General features: G+C 38.0%; 1 protein-coding gene across 8 annotated transcripts in view; it reads right to left on the bottom strand.

Annotated features, from left to right (window-relative positions):
- Window positions 1–16,512, bottom strand: part of THADA (THADA armadillo repeat containing) — a 170,627-nt gene that overhangs the window by 48,769 nt on the left and 105,346 nt on the right. For 7 of the 8 annotated variants that reach the window (XM_049833903.1, XM_049833902.1, XM_049833904.1 and 4 more), the window contains 2 exons: window positions 15,644–15,759; window positions 1,196–1,281 (listed from right to left, as the gene is read on the bottom strand). In XM_049833903.1, coding sequence (XP_049689860.1) covers window positions 1,196–1,281; window positions 15,644–15,759 — 202 coding nt within the window. The remainder of the gene's footprint in view (window positions 1–1,195; window positions 1,282–15,643; window positions 15,760–16,512) is intronic. The other variant, XM_049833909.1, reaches the window with a different exon arrangement.

The raw sequence follows: 16,512 nt of genomic DNA, 5'->3' as shown, positions 1-16,512 counted from the left end.
GAGAGAGGAATGACTCTGCAGAGCACAGGAAAGATCAGACCCGTCTCCTAGAGACCCCAGTAACCTTAACAATCTTCCTCTGGTATAGCAGAACCCAGCTGTTACATACTTTCTGTATGTCTGTGCTTCTGTTATAAGGGCTATATTTTGCATCAACTTATCTGCAGAAGTTCATTTCAGACATATTCATCACTATGTCATTTTCCTGACAACTACCACTATTTGAACTGTGCATTCACAAAAAATCACACAAATAGCAATTATGGCATTAAAATGGAACTACTTCTACCAAAAGTCTAAGCAAAAAAGCAAAAGGAATTGGTTTTAAAATTAAGAACAGCCCCCAAAACAAGAACTATCTGAAATACAGAACAGTTCCAATGACTTAAATGCAGTGTTAAATTAGTCACTAAGAATTTTAATGAAATGAAAGAACTATTGTTTAATTGCGTTCCTGGACTGACAAGGTAATTTATTATTCACTTGTTCGTAAGAAATGGACAAAACAGGCCCACAAGGAAGCTAGTTACAGCTGACCGAAAGTTGCCTATACACAGTCACACTTGAAAGGGTATCCCTTCCTCCATACCTTTGTTCTCCTTATTGTTTACAGTACGCTTTGTATTGTTGCAAACAACACTCTGCATCACTAAAACCACTGACAGTTCTGACTGGTCCTTCCAAAACTTTACAGTGATAAAGAATCAATATAAAAAAGAAATGTAAAGAAGCTCTCAAGAGTTGTTTCTTATAAAACTTCTAAGCATGAGAAAACACTTTCTCTGAAACACTTTCAGGTGTCTCATGAGGGAATACCTCTGTGGCTTTCAGGAAAGGTTGAAGTAGCAATATTCTGGGGTTTAGATTTTGTTTGTATTTACAACCTTGGATCAGAAAAACATTTTGGAACACTGGATGGGACCTTTTTTGTTGTTACACGGTTCCAGAATTAGGAATACTTCAAGATCATCGCTTTCAGCTTTGACATGGAGGCACACCTCATTCTTCTCATCAGCAATCCCCAGGACTAGCTCTACAGAAGGCAGAATGAAGGGCCCTTTTACACAAAGCAGCTAAAGGACTCCAGTGTTCAGTAGATGCCATGAGTACAAGTAATATATTATTGTTTCTACAGATTCAACAGAGCTCAGAAATTTCCCCACATCTGATTTATACAACAGTACATTTGACTTACCTGGCTTCTGAAACTTCCCCAGGTGTGTACTCAGCATCACAAGGACATCAAGATAGGCAGCTCTGGTCACCAAACAAGGATTTGGCCTGGAAAAATCAAATTACTAAAGATTAAATCCTTGTAACATCCACGCTCAGAAACAGAAGTGAAACACACCAGCTTGGTGTGTGTATTTTACTTAATTAATGAAGATCAACTACTGATCAAATCAGACTGCATATACAAAATGATTAGGCCAAGTTATCTAAGCTTCACTTCCTGGTCCATTCTGAATGACAGTCTCCCTAGCAGAATGGCAACACCCCTCCTCCATCCATTCCACCAAACTGCAGTTATACATGTCATTATTACTGGATGAATCAGCTTGCCCTGGCAACTAGTATGTCTCTGTTTTCTTTACAGATGATCCCTGTAACTAAATGCATTAACAAAAATAAGTCTTCAGGTCTTATTGTTACATTTCATAAAAGAGAAGATTCCCAATGAAAGGTACCTACATCTTTTTAACAGCCATAGCACTCTCACTGTTCTGATGAAGACCACAGAGGCATGCATGTTTTTAAAATTAGATTTTTTTTTTTTTCCAGATAAGAGTATTGGGGATTTTCTGTGTATAACGCAAATTGGTAATAAGCTACCTTCTGCTCTACCTCTTCAAGTCGCAAGTGATTGACATTTTGTCTCCAATTAGAAAATTAAAATTAGGTTAACATCTTCATTTTTCTTTATATTGTTATCACTGTACTTTCAGCCAGGAAAACTTTTCTTAAAATATAACTTAATATGTGAGAAATACAGGAAATCCTGTTCAAAACACAGAAATTATTCTGATAAGTCCAATGGGACTTGCACTAAACCAAAAACTTTTAGAATCATGCAGCACAAGCTTAAAGTATGACTAATTCTGTTCAGTATTTATTTTATCTGGCACTTTCTTTGTACGCTTGACATTTGAAACTCTTTCAGAAAGTTTTAATTAAAAATGTTCCAACATTCTCAACTCTGTAACATCTTTGAAATTCAAGAAAAAAACTTCTTCAAACAAGATATGTAATCATGACAAAAAAACAAAAAGTCCGAGGTTCTTGCGTGGAAGTTTAGCAGCTATATTTGCCTATGGACAGTTAACTTATGATCCTGTTAAAAAAGACAACTTTTACCAGAAGCACTGCTCTTACCTTCAGTAATAAACTCTGTAATAAGCCTAAATTACTCATGCTTCCTTTTATGGCCTACAATATTAGGCATCCATATAACACATAGCAGACTGCATGCTACCAGAATCTCTTTTGAAAAGGTTTTTCTTCCTTTTGCGTGACAGAAACTTTTTAGACACTTTCTTACTAGTGAAATAGTCATGAACCTCCCAAAACTTCTCCATGCTTGCCTCTTACCACTAGCCTTAAAGCAGAAGAGCTAAAAGCCTGCCTGCAGGGAAGATGCACATCAGTAAGAACTGATACCATAAGAAGCCAAAGCAATTTTAATGTGGCCTATTTTTGAAAAGCTCTATTAGGAAGACTTAATTTCTATCCACCCTGATTAAGTGAACCTCTCTTCTGTATCTTGGGCATCTAGCTGTTGCCCAAGTTGTTCTTCACAAGCCTGTATGAAAACACCACCAAGAAATACTCACAGGGTTAGGAGCTCAACCCACGAGAAAACAGAGTGACAGATCAGTCAAAGGCTTAGAAGAAAAAGAAACCAACAGGTCTCTCACAAGTACTCATAAAATGGACGAAAGCAGCCACGACAGATTTCAATTAAGATGAGGAACACAATGGGCCTACTGCACCTCAGCTCCCTTGAAAAATGGAAGACTCACTTATTATTCAGTCATTTCACTGGAAAGAAAATTTCCAACATGCAAACTGTGCCTTGGGAAAAACATGGCTGATGCAACCGTTACTTAAGAAGTGACAACAGCAATACTGACATGGTTTTTTATTCTGGTCCAGCTTTGAAGCATTTATGACTTCATTTTGAGTATGCACATATGCATGTTTTGATTTTGAAATGAGGCTTTTCTAGCATGAAACATTCCGAATGTTTGTTCTTGGCTGGCTCCATTGCTCTGGTGATCCTAATGAATTCTTAGCCATGCGTGCCAGACAGACACAACAGGAAATTCAGTTTTCCAAAACCAAGAAATTTCAGTGTTGTTCAGACTGTAGCAGAAACCTCAGTTTTGAAGACAATCAAAGACCTGACAGCCAAAAATCACGTGCTGAACATTTCAAATGATGCACTGCGGAGTATTTAAGGTGACCTGTTCGTGCAGAACTTCAACAATGAGACTAGGAAGAGTACAAGATGTTTCTTTTTTAACACAGATACCCAAGTAAAGTGGTGTTCTCATCAACAAGCTTTGAGGAAATCTGTCTGCAAACAAGAAAGTCACAGCGGTAGCAAGGGTGGGAGCTCCAGGCACCTGGAACAGCATTCTTTTTTTTTTTTTTTTTTGTCCCAAACCCAACAATTAGTTCATTTCCCTTCCAACCTGAATATTAAGGGAAACAAATACATCATATGATCACTCCAGATGATAAACTGTATGTGACTCTGAACAGGATAGAGCTAGAGATGGTTAGGACTCTGATATCTAAGGGTATGTCCACACAGAAATATAAAATGGCTATCAAAACAATATTCATACTACTACACATATATACTAATAGCAGGCTAGTGATGTCAGCGCAGACATCCATACCTCATTAAAGTAATGCTTTGTCTACATTAGCAAGTAGGTTGGTGTAGTAACAGCAGATCTATGAAGTCAAACAGCTGGTACCAAAGACCCAATGGCCACCCTACATACTGAGCCTGGATACATTAAAACATAATTTTCAGAAGTTCATCTTGTTACTTTTTGTTTCTCTTTGGGTACAGAGTTCAGAGCCAGCCTGCTCCAGGGATCTCACTGTACTTAGAAGCTTATCCCATAGTTTCTAGCACTCCTTTGTGATGCTGTAGTTGGAGGTTGACTGTTCAGGTGGAAATAAAAATCACCTCTCAGACAACCACTTAGTTAAATTTCACCAACAGCCACTATTGCACAATATTTCAACACATCTGACTGAAGAGAGGTCAAAGACTGTCTGCCCCGAGTAACACGTAGAAGACAAGCATGGTCACAGACTTGACCTGCCAGGCAGAGGAGAAGACGACACCTGCAACCTTGAGAAGCACAGGCAGGGACGGAAAGGATTACTGCTTAGAAAAAACAAGGCCCAGAAGAAACATGTTTCTAATTTAATCAAGGAGAACAAAACAATGACGGAGGGGCTGCTGTGTCCTTACGAGATCATCACAAAACTCCATAAAAGATACAAGGTGACTGAAAGAACACAAGTCAAAAAAGTTAAAGGCACTGAAGGTTTTAAAGGGTCTACAGGTATTTTTTTTTTTTAATTGACCAAAGCTCCACCCTAACAGTATCTTCAGTATGGGGAAAAGTGTCTTTTTTAAATTATTATTTTAGGTAGGCATGGCTGAACAGTAGACAAATCTGAAAACACAGGTGCCAGTTTCCATGCTATTAATTTTGATACATTATAGCAGACTTCTGGATTAGATCCCGAAAATAAAGTCTTCCAAAACCTAGCCAAAATCTTATCATTAATGTTGAACAAGTAATTGTGGATAAGGTAGTCAGACTTTCTTGTAATCTCATTTTCAATTCTAGTATGTAAATATAAAATTAGAAAAGAGTTGAAGTCACTGGCAGGAGGAAACCTTTTGTTAGCCGTTGGAGTCCAGGGATTTTTTTTACGAGAAAAAGGTTAATAGCAGGAAATAGTCCTTTTAAATTCACAGGCTCCTGTTCAAATACCTTTGAAGAGGCCCAGGTTATGCACTTACAGAATATTATATGACCAGAATAACAATAAGCTGTTTGTTTTCAACAAGCAACAGCCTGGTAGGTGAATCAGGAAGTGTAGCCTTCAGGAGATACTCCCTCTCTGTAGATGTAAATCAGACTGGGCAGGTTCAGAAGCTCCACGTCCAATGTTGCGTTTCGCTCCAATTGGCTTTGGCTACCTACCGTAGCACAGGGAATGCTTTGATTTCTGTTCTGCCTTTACTACCTTTAAGTACCACTGATTGCAGTTTAGGTCTACGTAACATGAAATCAATCCTAAAGTCTCACAGTTTGGAGCTCTGCAAATAATATTTTTTAAAAGTTTGATTCACCTTTTATAGTTAAGTCATGCTGAATTTAAGGTAGTTATTGGTTTGCTTACTTTGGATGGCAGATCTGATGCAAACCAAACAGGCATTTATTGAAGAAATCAGCAATATGTGGTCATGTACCCTGCTCACACATTCGGTTTCAACTCTATCAGGAACACATGGCTTAACTTCTAAAATGCAGTTTCTCTTGTATTACTGTTTATTTTAAAGAAGATCAACATTAATGAATTACAGAGCAAATTACCTCCTCTTCCAAGGGAAACAACAAGGAGCAATGAACATGGAAAGCTCACACATTTAGCCTCAATGCTGTCAGAACACTGGAAAAAAGATTTACAGGACAACTTCTTGGTCCTGTAACCACTAAGGTCTGCAGAGGTCCTTAAACATAATTTCTACACATTACAGGACACCTTTATAAGCATTCAGATTTCTATATATAAACAAGGATGCAAACACACCTTTGTGTAGAGCAAGTACTGAAGAATTCTGATGCACAACTTTTGCAGATTCTGATTCTCTTCTCAAACCCCCAATTTTCAATGACACTGAGTCAGATGACTTAAAAACATGACCACTATTTTCTCCCGGATCATTCCTCTTTTTCCACAAGAGGATCACCTCACATAGAGATGAACAACAACAACAGTGACATTAGTATATCGCGTTTGTTACATAAATAATACAGATACAAGTCACTGGTTATGAAATCAAAGCTGTTCGTGTTAATGTTTATAACATTAGGTTTTGGTTATTCTAGTCAATAGAAATTCAATGTTTTCCAAAGAGGTAGTTTATTTTGCTCATATTTTTCCTCATTAGGAAACAGATGTTGCAAAACCATTAGCAGAACAAGCACTATACATCCACAGCAACTTACAATATTTACTAAACATTTAACTACATAAAAATCAAAGCATATTTGCTCAAATTCTCAGTGAGCACTTAACAAATTTCAAATGCAACCTGCTAATCAATGTCTATTAAATAAAATCCTGTAACGTCTCTCTCGTGGATTAGTTTAGCTATGGGTATCTTAGTGTAGTTAGCTATCTTGGGGATAACTAAACCAAAACTTTTACAAAACATCTCAGAAAAGCTCTGTGTTTCGCAGTCTCCAAGATCTTAGAAGAGTCTGAAAGATTTCAAATATTTCAGCCAGTGCTGCTTTATGAATACAAACTAATCTCATTTGTCAAACTGGAATATAACTTGATTAACTAATTAACAAAACAGAATTTCCTCCTAATAGTATGTAACATGTACATCACCGTTTTGGTCACAGTAAAACAATACATAACTACACAGGGTGTCAACATTTTTTCAGAGTAAAGTACAGTACTTAAAATGACTGTTAGCTACTTCTAATCTACACAGTCAAATAGGTTACTCTCAGCCCCAATCTTTAAAAACTGATGGCATGATTTAGCTCATGAGTCAAGCTAATGTACAACTCCAGTCAAAATTATGCAACTTACAAAGCTGCCTACAAATCCCTTTATTTTGTCCAAAAAGTTCACGACACACTCTTAAGTGTCAGGGTAAAGAAACCAGTGCTGTCAAGATTACAAGGGCAACTCTTTCAAAGGCCAATTCATAGCTGCCTTGTGAACAAGAGGAGAATCATCCTTATGACTTGTGTGACTATTTTAATTTCCAAAGTGATCAATTAATCAAATGAACTGCCTACTCCTTCTCTGGTCTTTAATGAAAAAAGTCACTCGTACTATATTGCTGTATGTTTCTGGAGCCTTTGGAAAGGCTGAAAAAGCGTAAAATTCCTGGGAGGAAGACCTTTTCACAGGCTTAAACTTATCAACAGTATTTTAGGAAAAGTCCCATATTAAAAGAGAAAGAAAACCTGTAAAACACCACCCTATTCTTCTGTTTAAATAACATGTTATTGTCCAAAAAAACCCTCAGCAATACCTATTAAATTTTATATTTTAGCCAGCAGAAAATAAATCACCCTGCTGGTGTTGAATTTAAACCTCAAACTCTCCTACTTTCTAGCCACCAATATTACGTACAGTTTTTGCTTCCAACAGACAAATTGAATTGGTTTCCCAAACATCATATTCTAGCCAATACACAGGATGATATTGCAAAAGACTTTTCACAAATTCTTGCATTTCTGAACTTTAAAAACATGTCTGATGAGTCAACATTTTACACACAATTGAGGCTGGAATTTCACCTTTAGCTCTAACATAAATGCAGGGAAGAATTTGGATTAAGTCCAACATGTCCTAATGCCAGCTAGTACTTGGGGATGGGGTCTGTGTAACTTCCTATTCTGAGTTTCCCAGTCTGCCTTTGTCTTCCATAACCTCAGCTCTTCAGGCTGGCACACTGGCAACTAAATTTTAGGTTTACAGTATCTTTCCCTCCCTGTCCTTCCAGCTTACTCTTTCCTGAAGAATGGCAAATCTCTGCAAAGTAGTCTTTCTTCTGGTGGCCAGATTCTTCTGATACGTGACTCGCAATTGTATCAGCTACAGTATCTTCTAAATGCACCAAGAAGTGCATCTTCTATGATGTTTGAGTCTTGATAGAGTCAACTCAACAGAATCCTTAGGGGGCTATCCATAGGGAGTTTTATCCTTGAAGAGTTGCTGATGAACTAGGCCAAGCTGGCCTTGTATTGACCACATGTTACCTGCAGAGAGATCTCGAAAATTATCATTTGTCACTCATGGAGACAATAAAGCTTATGGAAATCACACCTACACATACAATGAGCAGCTGATTAAAGGATTAAATCTCCCATTGTTTTGGTTATTAGCTTTCAAATTCTGCGGTATTGTAAAGACTGAAGTTTTTAGGGGTATATTTGCTTAGAAGGTAGCCTTCATATTTTAATGCATTTTGTCTCAGAGCCCACATCTGGAGCACTGAATCAACATGCATGGACTTCCTCTTGTCTTCTTGAAGAGACATTAATAATGGATTTAATTATTAAACTTTGTCCATAGCATTTTTAACCATGTAATACAAAACCAGCACTTCAGTGAACATCACGGCCAACAGACCTACATTTAATGGAAAGCATTTAAAAAAATAATGAAGCCTACACTACCAAGTAATCCTTGCTGAGTTCCTGGAAGCGCAGGAACACCCGCACAGAAATACAAACATCTAGTAACAGTGCATCCACTTGCCAACTTGGTGCTGTTGAGATCTTGGAGTAACTACCATGTGCACAGTCCCCTTGACTTGCCCGTTCTATAAGACCAGCTCATCCTGCATTATAGCAGGCATTTTCTCCAAAGGGAACATTGCTGGTCTGGTGATCTAAGTTTTTCTGCCACTAACAAAGCCAGACTATTATGTTGCTGTTAGTTTCCCTGGTAAAGGTAGAGAATTTATTGCTTCAAAAAGAAGCTACACAAGCTATTTTTTCATTGTGATACCACCAAGAACATCCTGAGCTTCAGCTGTTAAGAAAAATTAATTTGTGCTCTGGCTGTCCTTGATGAATGATACTGAAAGGTTGTGTTTTGTTGGTGTTGTTTTTAGCATACTGGATTGATAAAATAATCCTGTCTGTTCTCTTTTTTGTTCTCTTAATAAGAACCACATGTGATCCCTTAACAGCATCCTAAACAACTTAGGGGTCAAACTAATCCCATGTGCAAATTTAATTAATTTTACGCAATTAACATCGGGGTTTTGTCTATAAAGAGGCAAGCTACTAAAACTCTTTTGTTTATTTACTGGGAAGCATTTTCAGGTATGAGTGAGGATTTATGACCAAAACCTGTAACTGTACATGGTTTGTGCCTACTCTGAATGTTGCACTGGTGGAGTGAACACACCTTAAACAACCTTACTCAATTCTTAATATCCCTTAAATGTTCATATTTAAGTTAGGAGTCTATCTATGAACCAGAGTCAAAGAATGTTTTATCTTATGCAAAGTACATCTTAAGCTTCAGTCTGAAGTTTAAACATCTCCATTGATAACCAAAGCAAGTGTTTCAAAACAAGAAATCACCAACTACCTAAATAAACAATTCACAGCTGCGTTAAGAATACTGTTATCAAAACTGCTGAAAGAGTGGACTTGGAGCAGCACAGAAACCTGAATTAGTCTGCTTAAAGCACGTAAGATTTAAATGAATGCCTCCAAGAATATATTTATGAACAATAACGTAACTATTATGACTCTGCTCTCAAAGGCAAAGCCAAACCAGGCTACATAAGGCTCACAGGTCAGAAAGTGCAGACTAATAAATTACCACTGTGCACCTGATGTGCAGTAACTGTTCATACTGGTATGCTTTGCTTTCAGCTGGAAAGCTGAAACAAAAAAAACCACAGGACAACAAAAATTTACCTTGATGTTTTGCATGTGTAAGAGCACACACATAAATTATTGTTCTAGCCCAGCTGACAGAACATTAACTTTTTAATTTGAAACCTAGTAAACAGACTTCCATAGAGCCAGGCTCAGTCATTAAAACTATTTTCAACTTATGAACATTGCTGTATAATGCATGCAGATCCCTAACTAACAAAAGTAATTAACTGCACTTCTCAGTGTGTAGGTTTTAAAGACCGAAATGGAAAAGTGGAAAAATTAGAAAACGGGAAGATGCCAAAGGCAGACATGGCCTTGGAAGGACAAGAAGGTTCGTCTTGATGCAGTGAAAGAGGAAGAGGCAAGGGAACTATCTGAAGAGAAGGACCACTCTGCCAAGGAGGGTGATCTTACATTCTCCTTAGTTGTTGCCTTCTTGCTGCTTTGAAAGTACAAAAAGCCCCTTCCAGCTCCCCAAGAACGTCCCCCTTCCAAAAATCACACAGAGCTTGTGTGATTGCAAAAAGCTGCCAGGAGTCATGGGCATCTCGTACCTGTATTTAGATAGGCCTGCATGTGCCACTGTTTTGTCTTTAACAGCCTGCTCACTAGAAATTACTGCTGTCTCTCCTAAAGGGCAACGAGAAGAATAAGGGCATATTTAGGTTACGCTCTCTGAGCCGCAAAGTCCTGAAACCATAACAAGGCCACATTGCTGTTCTCCACACAAATGGCCTAAATGCACCTCGCATGAAGTTCCTTCTAGGAAGGACCTAAGACTGGTTGTCTGCCTGTTGTCACTCACGTAACACTGCCAAAAGCGGAGGGGGGGAAAAGGACACTACAGGCTTGATGGAGTGCCACAGTCATCAACTTGGCAAGTTAACGTACTCTATAGTGTTACGAAATACCTGTGAGATCGCAGTTATAGCTGGATCATCCTAGAGTCAGCCTGGAGAAAACTGAGCAGCAAGGACTTCAGTGGACAGTGAATCTGGTTTGGAGTCCAAGCCTGGAATAACTTTTGCATGTATTTGTTGTGTGAGCTTGAATCTTGTGCCCCTGCATCAGGACCCATTTGTATTTTTAACAATCCCACGCATAAAGCAGAGCGCTAAGCAGCAGCACTGCAGAGCATGGGATATTTGGGTTATAAAGCTAAGTGCACACACTGCAGGCGGTCCATTCCAGATGAACTAGTGACTCTTTGCAAAATGCGAAGCCAGTTGGTTTTATACAAGGCTATTCCACGTAAGTCAGTTTCAGGAAAGCAGCCTTCTTAGAAGTAAACTTTACCAGTGCAGACAAGCTCTCAGCTAAGAAATGGCACATGGCTAGAAGTTAGCAAGGTATGTTATTTGACTTCTGGCAGAACTTCAAAGTCTTTTCCCCGTCCTGTGGTCTCCAGCAAGAAGAAAGGCAGAAAAAAAAACCCCAAACTAAAAGCATTGGAAGACAGCATCCTACAGCAAAGCTGTGCAATGACATGATTTCACAAATTTTCCAATACCAATACTTTGCCATGCCAAAGGCTACAAATGAAACAAGACAGATATTTCCGGGACTTCTGTACAACAAATTACCAGCTCCAAAGGCTGCTCTTTTAGCTTTCTGTATTTATGAAGCAGAAGGCATCTAGAGTTAGTCTTGTAACTCCTTGGTATGCAGTTGAGGTAAAAACTTTTTTTTTTTTTTTTCATTCATATGAAAGAGCTTTGAACTCTTTCAAAGGCTTAGCTTGATATATTGATTATTTTTTTAAAGCTTTCACCAGCCTAATTTCCATCACTTCATTCCATCACCTCAGTTCTCCAACAAAGCAGATTTTATGTATTTTTTAAATTTCTGTTCTTCTCAAACACCTGCATCTCCCATAATTGCAAAAAATGCAATAAACTAACACTGGTGTGAGGGTGGGGGGGAAGAAATAACATTACTAAACCACTTTACACTAACAAACAAGAATTTTCTAGAACAAAATAAAAAACACCAAATGAAGCACAAACCCGCACACAAAGTGAAAAGTTTCAAGCATCACCTTGAGAAGTGGATGAAAGGCCGGTCTTATTCACCAAAACATCAAAAATGGAAATACTACTTTTGAATACTCAAAAAAGTTAGTATTTTGAAGATGTAGAAAAAAACAAGGAAGGTGGAAGAAAGATTTTTTTTCTTCTGATATTCTAATATATGCTACAAAGGAGAAAAGGTAACCATGTCCCATTAACATGAGAAGCCTGTCTTCACAACAGACGGAAAATACCAGCTGAAAAAATGAATGTTTTATGAAATTCAGTTTGGGGAATGCGAGTCATTATTTTATTCTCTAAAGCAAAATCGGGGGGGGGGGGGGGGGGGGCGGGCAGTGGAGGAGGGAGAAGAGGTTAGTATATTACAGGGAATGTGCAATAGTTTCTTGAGCTATTCTATACCAATACATTCTGATGAAAGGAAATTACATTCTGGCTCTGAAAAGGTAAAAAAACCCCCCAAACCCAAACAAACCCCCCCACTCAGTTCAGCAAACAGCTTAAGAACGATAACCTTTCCTCCAGATATATATACATGACAATTAAGCCTCATTTTTAAGAGCTACTTGTGCAATCCAAAATTTTGTAATTCAGGGTTCTCAGAGAAGTTTGTTCCATAGTGCAAAGGAAGTATGTAGTTGAAAGAACACCAGCAAGAACTTTACAGAACTAGCACAGAAATGTGAGTGAAGACTGATATTTGGAAATAATTCCCCATTTCCCCAAATTCACAAACCATTTTCCTGTTACTTTAACTTTTTTTTTTACGCATTTAAGATTAATAGTGTGTGGCTCTAATACGCTCTTTTCAAACAATCACTGCGCTACAGTATCGGTGACATGCCAAGTTATGTCCTTATGAAAAAGCAGAAGAAACATGGGGATTCATTAATTCTTCTCTGTGGTACTCACTCTCTTTGCCTGAACAGAAAGAAGGTAAGAATGATTGTATGTGGACTGAGGGTCCAGCCAGCCACCACCCTCTCTGACAGTGACCAGCAGCAGATGCGTTCCAAAAAGTCTAACAAGGCACGAATGAAGTGCTGGTTTCCTGATATGCTCTCCCAACATCCAGAAAACTGTACAGATGGACTTACTGAGTTACACAACTCAGTTGCCAAGCAACCTCCCATAACTCCTTTAAAACAAGAAAAAGAAATCAACAACAAAACCCCCCAAACCCACCGTTCATCACAGAACAGTTGTTCAGCTCCACGCAGCCAAATATAAATGGTAAAGCTGCACACTGAATGTGGGAGACTAAAAATACCAGAAAATACCATCTATTTCAATATCTTTGTTTGGGTTGTTTGTTGGGGGTTTTTTGTTTGTTGTGTTTTTAAATCACACCACACTGAACATATTTATCTCAAGCAGAAAGTTAAGAGGCAAGCAAAACTTTTCAGCTTTATCATTTATCATAGTCTTATGTTTAAAACATACTTAGAAGTAAATTTAGTTACCAAACATTTCATGGATATTTTACTTGCTTTTTTTAGACTTTAAAAAAAGAATAGAAAGAAAAAAGAAAACACACCTTAGCTCAATGTGTGCCTAAGGATGTACGGTTATACAAGACTTAGAGACAGTAAGTACATCAGAAATTTGCAAAAAGAGTTTCTGTCTGTAAAAAACCCAACACCTTAACTTAGTGTTGCAAACCTATATGCTCATAATATAAAATTTTACAATCTGGGGAGAAAGATGTTTAGAAAAACTTTATGTATAGCATTTACTGTATAATTGAGAATGCATGAATATGAAAAGGAAGCCACAACAAACTGACAAAATGAAAATGTGCTACTGACAGAGGGTTAATATTAGCACATACAGCTGTGGCTTTTTACAGGCAAGTGAAAGAGAAAATATGACTCTTCAGGCAGATACCTATATCATGTACCAGGATTTCTTAGAGACAGCCTGACAACATTTCCTTTCTGGAGATAATAATAATAAAAAGTCAGTGCTAATACGACTGATGTATTAAAAACGACAGTTCTGAAAAAATACTTTGAAAACACAGATTATATTTAAAATTTGTAATGAACAGAGCCTAGCCCTTACATATTTGCTGCAGGAGAAAGAGGTTTGAATTATTTAGCATTAGTATCTTTCTACTGAATTTGGTCTCCGTGTTTGGGGTTTTTTTCTTTATAACAGTATCAATTGATTTAATTTAATTAAATAAATTACCACTCTCATTTAAAGACTTAAAATGCTTATACTGAGTCAAGTCAGAAGGTCCACCAAATCCACCATGATGTCTCCAACTGAGGCAGAGAGCAGATGCACAGGAAAGGGAAGCATAAGAACAGTGACACTTGCCAAAACCTCTCCTTCAACCTCCAAGGTTGCGGAAGAATTTCTTGAGCCAACTGTGATATCTACATACTTAGTAACCTCACTGGGCTTTTTCTTCCATGACTCTGTTCAACCAAAAATACAGATAGGTTTAAAACCAACACTATCTTGTATCATGGAGTTCCATGGCTAAGCTAAAAATACATTAAAAACGTCAATATTTTCTTTCTTTTAAATCTGCCACCTTGCATTGGAAGGGATGCTAATTACCTGTCCCCTTTCCATGTGACTCATAGCATTAAATTCTTTTTTTCCATGTCATCCCTCAGTTGTCCCTTTTCCAGGCTCAAAACATCTCAGCCTATTTAGTCATTCCCCATCTAGAAACTATTCTATACTTGCTGTCAGTCTTTTTACTGCTCATTTCTACTGTATCTTCTTTGGGATATACACAATATTCAAATATATAACACAGATTAATACACAAACTTAAGTGTGTTTTCTGTTTTGTTCTGCATTCTTTTTATGATATTTGCCCCCTCCCCTCTTGGGCTCTACCAAGAATCAGGGTGATTTTTTTCAGACAAAAAATCTGCTCAGTCAACCACTCTTTCCCCAAGTAAAGTCCACACTGCTTTATTCATGCGCATCATTTCACAAATATTTAAATCAAGTTTTACCTGATATATCATGACTCTCACTTTCTCAGGAGACACTTCTGTAATTCTCAAAGATAACTGCATCTTGACTACCCCAACCCATTTAACACTGGCAGAAGACTTCCTCAACCCACTAGTCACCCCACTTCTGCAAATCACTTATGATTTTTCTTTTGATGATGACAAGCAACATAGGTTTATCAGAGGTCCACACTAGACTGCATCGGTGACCTCCCTCCGCTGTGCAAACTGTAATTTGGAATATTTTACCCAGTTATTTATCTACACAAGGACTTGTGCTCTCTGATTCCTTTAAAGTTTTTGGTGGGAATTTTCAAAAGCAATTGATGAGATCAAGCAGATTTTTTTTCCAAAACAAAAGTTTCTTGAATGCAGTATGTAGGTCATCTGAAGATCCTTTTACAGAAACCTAAGGAAAATGTTTCCAAAACTATCTTGGATTGTTTGTGGGGAGCTAAATACCTTTGACAGTTTCAACAATTGCTGTGACATTTTTCTACTACTTTATTGTAAAGGTCAAAGTCAGAGAAAATAGTAACATAAAAACCTCATATATGTGGCATCTTTTTCTTAGCCCAGAAGCAACACTCATCCTCAAAAAGGCTGCTTCTGTAGGCATTTTCATTCACACTTTTTTTTTTTTATGACTGGACTATAAAATTTAGCTGAGAATGAACTAGAAGACTAAAAAACAGTAATGCACACATGTAAAATATACTTATGTTTTTTTCATCCTTGCTTTTTCAAGGGGAAAAAAAAAATCATCTCAATTAAAAAAACCAGCAAGCCAATAAGGCACCTAAATTTTACACGTTTCTAGAGAAAGAAAACTGTCCACCTTGCCAAAATAAAAAATAATTTTAAAAAACCCCATCAGCCAAGCCTTCTATATGCTAGTTACCTATGCGTATAAACATAGATATCTTGTGTTTTGTCTTACCTTTTAGCCAACCACAGTTTGGTTCCTACACAGGCAATGATGTCACCCAGTCCCTGCTGAAAGCCCAAACTAAAGAGCTGTTTTGATTCTAAGTACAACTGCAGTAAGTGAAAAACCTAAAAAAGAAAAAAAAAAAGAAATTATAGAACTGAAACTAGAGTTTCTATAGCCACTGTTCTTCCTCCAAATGACTGTAAGATGCAAACAGCCACCTGCAAAATGAACAACTATTACACAAGGAAAAACGTGTATTCATTTGGCATAAGAACAGATAGAATACTTAAATTGCCTATTCTTTAAAATTCACTTTTCACAGTAATTCAAGAACAAAACACAGAAAGTGCTGGAAGATGTTAACCTCCATGAAGTGAGCAGAGGACAACCAGATGAGCACCACTCCTACTGGCCCTTGCCAACTTAAGCATCCCTCAACTTTCAACTTTCCTGCAGTGCCATCTGCTCACCAGCGCCAGGCCGGCACAAATGTCTGCGGAGAGCGCTGGCACCTCGGCCCACTGGATGGAGCAGGGATGGTTGCTTCGTACAAGTAAGCAGACAGAGAAGTGTCTTTAAAATCCACACACTGAGCAAAAAACTTTTTAAAGGCAGTAGAATTATCATCTATAACTACTTTGAAGTGCTGATAGAAAAGTATCTTTATTCCTGCTCCTGACACCCTTTGCTCAGGGCTCCAGTCAAACCCAGCGGGCAGCTGGGTTCCACAGAGAAGGGAGATGCTCACACCTTTCCCTGCCAAGGACAGAGAAGACTGAGCTCCTGCACTGGGGCTCTGCACCAACTGCGCTATCTCCTCCAGAACTTCACATAAAAGCCTAGTAAACACATTCTAGCTACCACGAAGGAAGGAA

The sequence above is a fragment of the Accipiter gentilis genome, chromosome 30 (genome assembly GCF_929443795.1).
Source record: "Accipiter gentilis chromosome 30, bAccGen1.1, whole genome shotgun sequence".
NCBI classification, from domain to species: Eukaryota; Metazoa; Chordata; class Aves; order Accipitriformes; family Accipitridae; genus Astur; species Astur gentilis.
This window is presented reverse-complemented; position numbering and strand designations above follow the sequence as displayed.